Raw genomic sequence first — 10,809 nt, 5'->3', positions numbered from 1 at the left:
GATAATGGAGATAAAGGTTTAACATCATACTAGATTTTGACCCGCCCTTAAAAGGGCGGGTATATATTTTGTTTCAAATTCAATTTTTGATATTTTTGTTTTTTTGTGAATATATTTGTATTTTTTTTAATCATATTTGTATATAAATCTTAACCAAAATATATTTTATTAAATAATAGTAATTTAAAAATTGATCCGGTATAGCACGGTTAAGGTTAGATTGCGGTCGAACTCGCCCCACTGACCCGTCAACCTGTGGGTTTTCAGGTTTGTTTTGTTAAAATAAATCTGACTCACACAACCCGAAAACAAATAATTTTGTACCCACATCCACTCCGCTTAATTTTGTGGTTATCTACGGGTTATATATATATTTTAAAAATCATTATTTAATTTAACTATTATAAAAATATATTTAAAATAAAAATTTATACATGATTAAAATTTTTAAATTACTATTTTAAACTCCTGTATTTAAAAAAAATTACTTTTTAATTTTTATTTTTAAATACTTTGCGCGTCCACGGGTAGCCGCGATCCAAAATTCACCAACCCACACTCACTCCGCATAAAATACTCATAACCCGCACCCGCAAATCAATTTTTCAAATAGTTTGACCAAACTTATGATCCGCTGTTAAAAGAACGGATATATTTTCTGTTTTATATTTTTAAGAAATATTATTTTTATAAAATACAGGTTGTAACCATCAAGAAACAATTAACTGTCGTCCATTCAACAAACTACCACGTATCAGTTCACACTTTTTTAAAACGGATTGTGTAACTGTTTTTTGACCGGTTAGTTGTTATATGTGTATTACTAAAAAATAAGATATTTTTTAAATAAAATTAAAGGTTAAGCAGTTATATTTATATTGGCATATAAACAGTTATATATATCTTATTTTTTTAGTTGGACTCAAGTAACATTAATTGGACATGTTTCAAATTTAATAGTATTGATTATTATATTATATCCAATTATATAAAATAAGTTGTTATATTTTTTTTATCTTTTAGTGAACAGTGTAACTGTAAATTAGTCTTTATCTTCCCCAATTTATTTGAGTCACACTCGTTTGCAACTTCTTCCATGGAAATCAACGACCATATTTAACAAAATTATTAAAATCTTTTTTTTTCCGTTTGTGCCTCATGTTCATAGATCTGTCATCTAATATCCAATTTTCAACAATCAAAACTCCGAAAAAAACTATATGGTAGTCACTGATACAAACAACCACCGTCTAGCACAAAAATGGTTTTGAAGATCACAAACAGCATCATGGGGTATAAGCAGTTATATAAATTATTAGGTATATATATCAATCGTTTTTGTAACCGTCGACAGTTAAAAATTATATACAGATATCGTGTTATATAGATATGTATAAGCAGTTATATATAAAAATCAATTTTTTTTAAATGAACACAACTTCATATCAATAGGGCATACTTCAACTTTAATAGTATTGGTATGGTACTTTATTTTCAAACAATAATTTTTTAAAATAACAAAACCTTGTATCAATTTTTCTTTTAAATGGACACAACTTCATATCAATAGGGCATACTTCAACTTTAATAGTATTGATATGGTACTTTATTTTCAAACAATAATTTTTTAAAATAACAAAACCTTGTTAAAAATAATTAATTTTGTATTATGACAGTTATTAAATAGATAAGTATAAAGAGAGTGTAGGGGGTGGTTATGTTAACCTACGTATTTTAAGTGCTGTATTAACTGTTCCCTATATAATTCTTTTATTGTTTTATTATTGTGAAGGGGGTGGTTACGTTATACTATTGTGTCATGGGTAGTTACATTCGAAAATATAGGATACATTATTTGTTGTCATTAATCGTTGGAGCCAACATTTATCAACTGGACATGTTGAAGAATTAACAGTATTGATTTAAATCATCTATTGACTCATTTAAAAAAATGCCTAAATAGAACAGAAAAATAACTACATTGTCTTTTTGCCATAAATTTATGTTTGGTCGAATTTGGACTTAGATACCTCTGACCAACTTTAAAAATTCATATCAATTATTTTAAAAGTCAGAAAATATGGAAAAATTTACAAAATGTACATAAACAAAAGATAATCATATGAAAAATATTTAGATTAACTAAATATTAGTAAACACCATTTCATATTTTGTGCTACGAATGGCAGAAAACATCATCTACTATCTACGAACTTGTATATTGTAGATTCAGTTAACTATATTAATATCTATCTACAGTTAGTAGAACGTAAAATCGACCAATGGTTATAATTCTACCTTCGTAGAATAAATTGGCTACCATTTACCTTTTTCTGAAATATGCCTATATACCAATACTCTATGAAAGTATAATTTCTTTATCTAGCAAAATATTTTATCCTACCACAGCCGGGTTACACAATCTACCATGTTATATGTATTCTACGAACAACAGAATGTGTGTTCTGTCAACTTCGAAATGTATATTTTTCCTAAATCTCTCAAAAATATGTTAAGAGAATATATTGTAAATCTATAATTTCCTAAATTTCGTTCCTAAGTTAGGTTTTTAGAAAATCGTGTTCTTCTTGTTCATCACACGATCTTTACAAGTTTTATTTTTGAAAACTCCAAATTTTTTGAATATTTTGTTGAAGAAGAAGCATATTTATGCCTCTTCTGGAATGTGGAAATTTTGATCTCCTTAAAAGATGGGGATTATGCCTTTTGAAGATTTTGGAATTGACCAAAACGATGTCGAGTTTGAGTTAAGCTATTTGCCTATGGAGTTAATTAGCACATTATATCAGTTAATCATTAATTAAATAATATGTTTGATGTAATGGCTTATCAGAAACATAATCGTGATTTGTAAACAAATATGTATATCTTTCTTGTTAACTCACACACATACGCTTATGTTATTTCAGTAATGACAAACGTACAGTCTCCAGAAAAGTATTCAAAAGTGAATAAGTAGTCTCAGTAGGACTGGTACAATAACAAAAAATTACCAAAAACAATGACAAATCACCTTCTAATGTTAAGAAAAATAAAAAAAAAGTTTATGTAAAATAGTTTCCTTTGAACACAGCAAGTGGAGCAACCACATCAACGACACATAAAGCAACGTGGAGCTGCACAAGAATAAAGTTCAAGATATGATTTTACCCAGGAAAATGGTTAATAACATCATCTGAGCTAATCGAAATTTACATTAGAATGATCGTGATGTCACTACACTCTGTTTTTGTTATTGAAAACCAGAGCCAACATTCTCATGTTAATAATTCATATGAAATCTTCCACCGTAGAGTGGTGTCATTGAAACAGAACATAATCTCAAAAAAGATTTTAACCAACAGCTTCCATCTGAATCAACAACTTAAAACGATTAGTTCCAGTGGTGGAGATGTATTATTTTGTTCACCGAACAACGATGAGACCACCGCCTGATGTGAGGAACTCAGATCATAAAAACCAGTATGTAGCCAATGGACTAACATATTGTAGAAATACATCAAACCACAACCTATATACAATAGAAGTAGTGACTAATCTCCACCCCACCAAATCAAAACTATGAAGTGAAACTGCTGGGATTAAATATCTGAATTGATCTAAGGCCAAAGGACAGTCAGATCATGTAAGAGACCTCACGATCAGAGAAGTTTCCGTCGCAATTCTTCATTCAAAGAGGAATCTTGTTCTCTGCGCTCGTAAGTGTAAATCGCCGCCGTCAAAATGCCTTGATCTCGAGCTCCGAGGAGGATTATATATGAAAGCCGTCGATGTCACGTTTATCCCGATCTAACGCCGCCTCCGAGTTTTTATCTTTATTTAATTTTATAAATTGTTGAACTTTATATATAATTATATCAATTATTGATATATAAATTAAAGGGACTAATTGGGTTAACACAAAAGATTATATTATATGGACAATAAATATAGTTCAATTTATGGCATAGGGACAATATAGTTGTTTTTTTATTCTATATTTAAAATTTTTCTTATAAAAAATAACACACTCAACTATTTGAACACAAAAAGAAATTAAAATATAAGAAGGAAAACACAAACACAGTTTCTCTATGTGAGACCCACCTAATGCTGAGGTGGAGACCTTAACGAAAGGGTAAACTCTTCTATAGATTATATAAAACTGTGAAGTGTATGTTTTTGTATAAATAACTAATATCATTCACAAAAAAATAGCTATTGTCATACTAAGTAATTACAAGTTTACTATGTCATCGACCCATTTCAACATCAGACTTTCCTAAATTGTACATATTTAAAGTATCAGATTTTAGCCAAAATATAATTAAACAAATAATCAAAACAGTTACATATTTAAATACATTCCAAAATTTATAAATACACATTTGACTAAAGCAATCTATATTTATAGGTTTTTAACAAAAAATCATGCATAGAAAAATTAAAATATATAAATTGTTTACAAACTTAACTTAATATAATTTTTGATAAACAAAAATTAATTCATACAGAAATGGTTACATATATGAGCTAAATATTTATATATTAGTTTAGATTTTCACTAAATTCTTAATTCCAAAGACTATGCATCCAAAAACAACAATAAAATTTAGAAACAAATACAAACCTTTAAAAATAAATAAATAAACACATAAACTAATTTATTTTAAAAATATTTAATTAAATGATAACCGGAGCTTTGAAAACGTCACTCAAAATCTAGTTGTTACTTAAAAAGCAAAGAAAAAAAAGAACGATTTGCATAGAAAATACACAATAGTTACTAAATTTGCAAGGATGGAAAATGGAAGTGGAACCCACCACTAGTAAATATAAAAGAACTCTGATAACCCTATTGTTTGTTTATGAGATATGCATGTACCGAAACCATGCATCCATATATTCTCTCTCTCTGGTTCTCTCTCTCTCTCTTTCTCTCTCTCTCTCTCTCCCCCACACACACTCCCTCGTTTTCTCCGTCAACCACAAGCACATCTCTTTTCACAAAGAGATAACTTATCAAACACTAAATCATCAATTTTTGAAATCGGGATCCTCTCTGTTAAGAAAATTTATCATCTTTAGATTCATTACCACAAATTCACATATTCACTTTTAAAATTTCTCTCGCTCGAACCACCAAATTTTGGGTACTTGCACGACGGCGTGTAGACTCACAGAAGCTGAAAAGCATGAGTCTTATTTAAAAAAAAATCCTTCATCCTTCACGCTTCAACAAAACCTTTCTTTCTAACCATCACTATTTACTGCCGCCTCTGCCGCAATACCATCGCATTACCGTCGTCAAAGTACCATCTCGGACGGATCAGTTCAAAAAGATGAGAGTCTATTAAGGATGAGTACCGAATATTAGTTGTTACTATGATTCTTGGAAATATCTTTCATTTTTCTTTATGATGTAATTTGTAAAAATTCCGGTTAAAATTTTACTTGACTTTTATGTTGTTATAGTCAGCCGGTAATATATTCTAACTATCTAGATATCGTTATTCAATGGTCGGTTAACACTATAGTTATCCGACTACGCATGTATTTCTCAATTATAATTATCCAGCTAATAAATTAATACTATTATATTCTGATTTATCTGAATACTTTACATTTTAAGTGGCGTACAATTTATATTTACTGGCTATTTGATCAGTTGGTAGTTGTTATTATGTATCAATTCAGATAAAGAAAAATAATTAACTCACTAATAAATCACAAAACATATGATTAGATTACATGTTCGGCTAAACATAGAATTAACTCATTAACAAATCACAATACATATTATTAAAATGGTTCTTTAGCCGGTAATGATTTTACTTGACTTTTGTTGTTACACTTAGCCGTTAATATATATTAGTTACTGTTAATATATATTAATTATCTCGGATTTGTTATAGTTAGTCGGTAATATATACTAATTAATGGCCGGTTAACACTACAAACCTAACACAAAAAAATATTTTGAGTAATTAATGATGTGAAAAATTTGAAAGCCATCAAGAAACGAGGCACAATTGTGAAAATACAGAAAGAGCTAGATCATGATTGAAAGATTTGGGGTTGATTCGTAAGAATGTTTCTGTAAATCTAAAACATTTGGGGTCAAATTGAAAAGAACCAGAATGTCAGGGACCTATTATGCAGATACATATAAAGTCACCATTGGAGAGATCAACCTTTCGCTTCGCCGAACTAGATGCGACGGCAAGGATGAGCACAACAGCGAGGCATAATTCCGAGCATGACGATGTCATTAGAGCAAGGCGGCTGAAGATCCGGTAACAGAGGAGTACGCCATGTGAAACTCACGACGGTCTAAAACTTGACGTAAACAGAGACGAAAGGTGAAACATGATCGTGAAAGGGATAAGCTTGACGTGACGATCTACATTTAGGCGCGACAGTGGATATAAGAAGTCGAAGCTCATGTTCATGGCGAGTTGGAGGCGGTTGCAGATGACGACAAGTGAGCTTAACATGAAGAGACACTTAACTCCTGTGAGACTAAACTAGATAATTCGGTGAAGATTTCGTGAGAAAAGAGAGAAGGTACCGACGGATTAAACGAAGAAAATGTGAAAGAATAAAGATGAACAGTTTTGATTTTGAAACAAATCATGTATTGATTATTGTGCTATCCAATGACAAATCTTTTGACGCATGATAATTTTAGAGTGTAACATACAAGATATAGGGACAAAATGGCCATTAAAGAAAAACACATCAGCAAGAAATAGCAACTTCCATCTATGCAAATTATGCACTTATATTTGTATATGAGTGCTAATTTCTCAAAAAAATAAAGAAGAGAATGTAACATGGTATTTCAGTATTTATGAATTTTGTTTAAAAAAAATAAAGAGAAAAGAGAAATTAATATGCTGAGACCAAACTCTGGGGGCAGAAAAGTGATGCTTGTTGGTTTTGAGAAACTCGTGAAACAGCCAACGATTTGAAATGAAATCAAATATTTTGAAGTTCCAAAAGAATTCTGAAATAAAAAAAAACAAGATAAAGAAAAAAGACAGGATAAATTGGATATGTACAAATCTGAAAAAGTTGACTGTATTAGTTTAAGCCATCGACGAAGTTGAGCTTTTTTTGTTTTTAATGCCACCAACAAAATTGTCTCGAACCACTGACAAGTTATGATAATAGGATTATTAATCACAACTTAAGAAGACAGCATAAACCCATCCGATTTTAGTTGTTAAGTCCCCAGTCATATGTTTGGTAGACAACTTTAAACTGAGTATCAACTAGCACATCCAGCAACGCTTCTGAAAGTTGAGGTTCCAAGTAGGTTGATGCATGCTTCAGTACTTTCTTTTCACAATTTCCAAAATCCACCGCATACCTGTGCAACGACTTAGTTAAGTAAGTGACGAAATCATATGTAACTTCAAAATCTATGTATCCAGAAAAGATATATTTGAGCTTTACCAGTTAAAGATTTTGCTAATGTATGCAACTTTGGAACTGAGTTCAACAACGAGTCCTCCTCCTCTTAAGAAGTCGCGAGTTGCCTCCATGAGCTCTTTGTCAATCTCTCCAGGCGAGAAGCATCGGAGAGGTGGTCCAGAACGAGTACCACAAACTAGAGCAAAATGACTCAAAGGCTCTGCATAAGGCAAAGCAACCTAAAGACATGATAACATCAATCAGCACAAGAAATGTATAAAAACACTCAAACTAGCTTCTTCACACAGTTGCTTTACCATGGACCGTTTATCCTTTTCATTAAAAGGTTTCGTAAGATGGTAAGGCTGTCGCTGGTTACCCCTTATAATACCATTTTGGATAGCCGAGAGTGAGTAAGTGTAGCCACCAATAACATACTTAAACTCTCCGAACATCTTTGTTCGTTCAAGTGGTCCTGCTGGATGTCCCCATACAAGTATTGCATGGATAGCCATCATGTTATAAAGATTAATAAAGAAGGCAAGCTTTTCTTCTCTCGGCATATCTACAAGTTGTTGTACCCTATGAAGCTCTTGGATTATCCGTAGGTACCTTGGGAAAGAAACGATACATGGCTCAGAAATGAGAAAATAATAGAAACATCATAGTTAGAGGATCATTTATACATACATACATACATACATACATATATATATATATATAAGTACATACCTTGCAAACTCTTCACTCCCATGAATGCTTCTATAGTCAACATGTTTTCCATCTGGTGAAGTATAAGCTTCAAGAATTGCTTGGTACAGAAGTCTTAGTCTTGACGCAATTTCAATGATCGGCCTTGGCTTTATCTCAATTATTCCTCTAGGGATGTTATGGCATTGAGATGACACGATAGGGTCATCATCCAGAAACCGGTACAAGTGATTCCCATCTTCAAACAGATTCTCACTGTTTTAAAAATATTTCAGAAGGTTCATAAGATTATAAAAACAAGAAGAACAAAAGGAAACACAAAACTTGAAAACATCGATCAGGGTAGAAGGAAACACTTACTTTAAGACATGTTGAAAGAAGAGTTGTCTTGCAAATTTTTTGGCAACTTCAATGGCCTATGAAACAAAAATATCGGATTATAAATCGTCAAAAACATGTATATCATCTACTCTTACGACATAACATATTGATCACATTACTTATATCTCTTTACCTTATCTCTTTCTAAACACTGATCAGATGATAAGAAATCCACAGCATCTGAACCTGAAAAACAGTTTTTGAACCTTCGTAACTTATAAAGCCTATCCTTAACGATGCAAGGCTTCATCTTCCGCACTATTAAAGCTAGTTCATCTACAGGACCTTTACTTGATGCATCGTCTTCTCCTGAGAATGGTGGCAGAGGAGCTTCCCTAGGTGATGCTTCATCTATCAAATGTCTAATCTTCTCATCAAGTTCTCCTGATTCATCCAATTCCTTAAGCTCCTTGAAGCTCCCGACTAATTCTTCATTGAAGAATACCTTAGGAACATCTGAAGAAGATGACCCACCAATCTTTTCAAGATCATGCTTTCTAGATGGGTAGATATCAATATTTATCTCGACATATCTAAGCCTCTTTCCATGCAGATACAACCTACATTCTCTGCATTCCTCACACCCTAATCGTGTATATAATATAATCCTACCTTTCATCACTACAGGCTCCAACTCCGCCTCCACATTTGTCAATTCTACTTTTTCAACTGTGTCATCGTTCTGCATCATCTTCAAGTAGCTTAAAGGATTCCATATGGACGACTTTCCCTCTGCTTTTGGAGACTCAACCCATTTGGTTTCATCATCTCTTTCATCGTGAAATGCATTGTCATCATTCATTTTCCCGGAAAGACGGCGCATAAATGTATGTACGGCAACTTCACTCTTCACTCTAACGAAGTTCTTGATCGCAGCTGCTTTCTCCGTCCAAGCAGAAGTCGATGGGTTAGAATCTGGTGAGTCGGGTTTTGGCTTCTCTTTATCATCCATTGTTTCATCTTCATCAGCGTCGCCTTTTGAATCATAAGAACTCTCACTATCATCATCATCATTATTATTAGGACTAAGCATCTTATCTTGTTGTGTTTCAAATTCCAAAGACACTGTCTTGTCCTCTTCATCGATGTCTATAGATTCCATCTCGTCAATTATGTCCTCAGTTTCGACAACGGGTTTAGGATAAACATCATCATCTCTTATCTCATCAGGTTTAATTTCTTCCACATTGTTGTCCTTCAATGTTGCAAAAGCAGTTTTAAAATCTTGTTTAGAAGAAATTTCCTCAGCGATGATCTCAGCAGATTTCATCGGCACATTTTGTTTAGAAGTAGTCTCCATATCCACCAACAAGGCTATTCCCAAAAATCTGGTTCCCAACAATCAAAGAACTGTTAATTCCAAAGAAAAAATATACAATTCACAGATTTGACATTTTAAAACATTGATTTAGTCTAATGATTTAAACCCTTTCTGACAAATTATTTCAACTATATATGATCGATGTATTAAAAACTTACAGATCCGGAGAGAATCAGAGGACAATGGATAAAAAATATTAGGCAAAGAAAATCGAATAGGAGGAAGGAGAGCAATTTTCTGACAAAGGTAAGAGCTAAGCAAACAAGCGGGAGAAGCGGGAATCTCACTATGGGTGGATTTGTAATAACTCTTTAGTTTTGGATTTTCTTTTGTTCTTTCTTCCTCTTAATTGTCCTATTTCTTACACAAACTTCTCACTTATCTACGTGAAAAGACAAAGTGATAAAATACTGATAAAGATAAGTAACTCTTTTTGCTAAAAATAGAATTTTCCTTTTTAGAAAAAGACTACTATTTCAATTTTTTACATCACAAACAAAATGTTTTCTATTAAAAAAGCTTGTAATTTATATTAAATTATAATTTTGTTTTGTGTCTCAGGTATGTAATAATCTTGAAAGACTGAAAACTTCATCGCAATGTTTGGTCATGTATGTGGTGCTTCAATCATTACAATCGATCTTGTAGTCTAATACAAAATAATGACATTTTGAATATTGTAATATATTTTTATTTGCCCAAACAAGTGCTTCCAGTTCCGTGTGCAAAGAGGACACTCGTCTCCTTTGTTTTTTTCAACCCAGAAGATGAATTTTGTCAGACATATCCTTCTAAACCCATCTAAATTCACTAAAATGTGGTGTATCTATCCATGAACCATCCACCATACCAATTTTCATTTATGCATACGGCTTGTAAAGCTATTAGATGTAGTGGTTGTACCTCTATAGAGGCTGATGCATTTTATGCAAAACCATGATTAACATTTTTCTTTTGCATGCCTGATCAGCTCTATG

General features: G+C 32.1%; 1 protein-coding gene across 1 annotated transcript; it reads right to left on the bottom strand.

The window, feature by feature from the left end:
• Positions 1 to 7,220: 7,220 nt before the first annotated feature.
• LOC108824819 (uncharacterized) lies at positions 7,221 to 9,811 on the bottom strand. Its single transcript, XM_018598199.2, has 6 exons — positions 8,645 to 9,811; positions 8,491 to 8,546; positions 8,152 to 8,385; positions 7,737 to 8,031; positions 7,462 to 7,658; positions 7,221 to 7,375 (listed from the first exon to the last, which is right to left on the bottom strand). Exons 1-6 carry the CDS (start codon positions 9,809 to 9,811, stop codon positions 7,222 to 7,224), a joined length of 2,103 nt encoding a protein of 700 aa, XP_018453701.2. The 3' UTR covers position 7,221.
• Between the last annotated feature and the right edge of the window lie 998 nt (positions 9,812 to 10,809).

Source organism: Raphanus sativus, chromosome 9 (genome assembly GCF_000801105.2).
Source record: "Raphanus sativus cultivar WK10039 chromosome 9, ASM80110v3, whole genome shotgun sequence".
Taxonomy (NCBI): Eukaryota; Viridiplantae; Streptophyta; class Magnoliopsida; order Brassicales; family Brassicaceae; genus Raphanus; species Raphanus sativus.
Note: the sequence above shows the minus strand (reverse complement) of the source record. Positions and strands in the feature narration are given on the sequence as shown.

Excerpts from the sequence above, each read along its gene's own strand:
- LOC108824819 (XM_018598199.2), bottom strand. The coding sequence starts at position 9,811 with ATGGAGACTACTTCTAAACAAAATGTGCCGATGAAATCTGCTGAGATC. Across the intron at positions 8,032-8,151 it reads GGGAGTGAAGAGTTTGCAAG|GTACCTACGGATAATCCAAG; the intron begins GTATGTACTTAT and ends TTCTTTCCCAAG. Across the intron at positions 7,376-7,461 it reads ATTAGCAAAATCTTTAACTG|GTATGCGGTGGATTTTGGAA; the intron begins GTAAAGCTCAAA and ends GTCGTTGCACAG.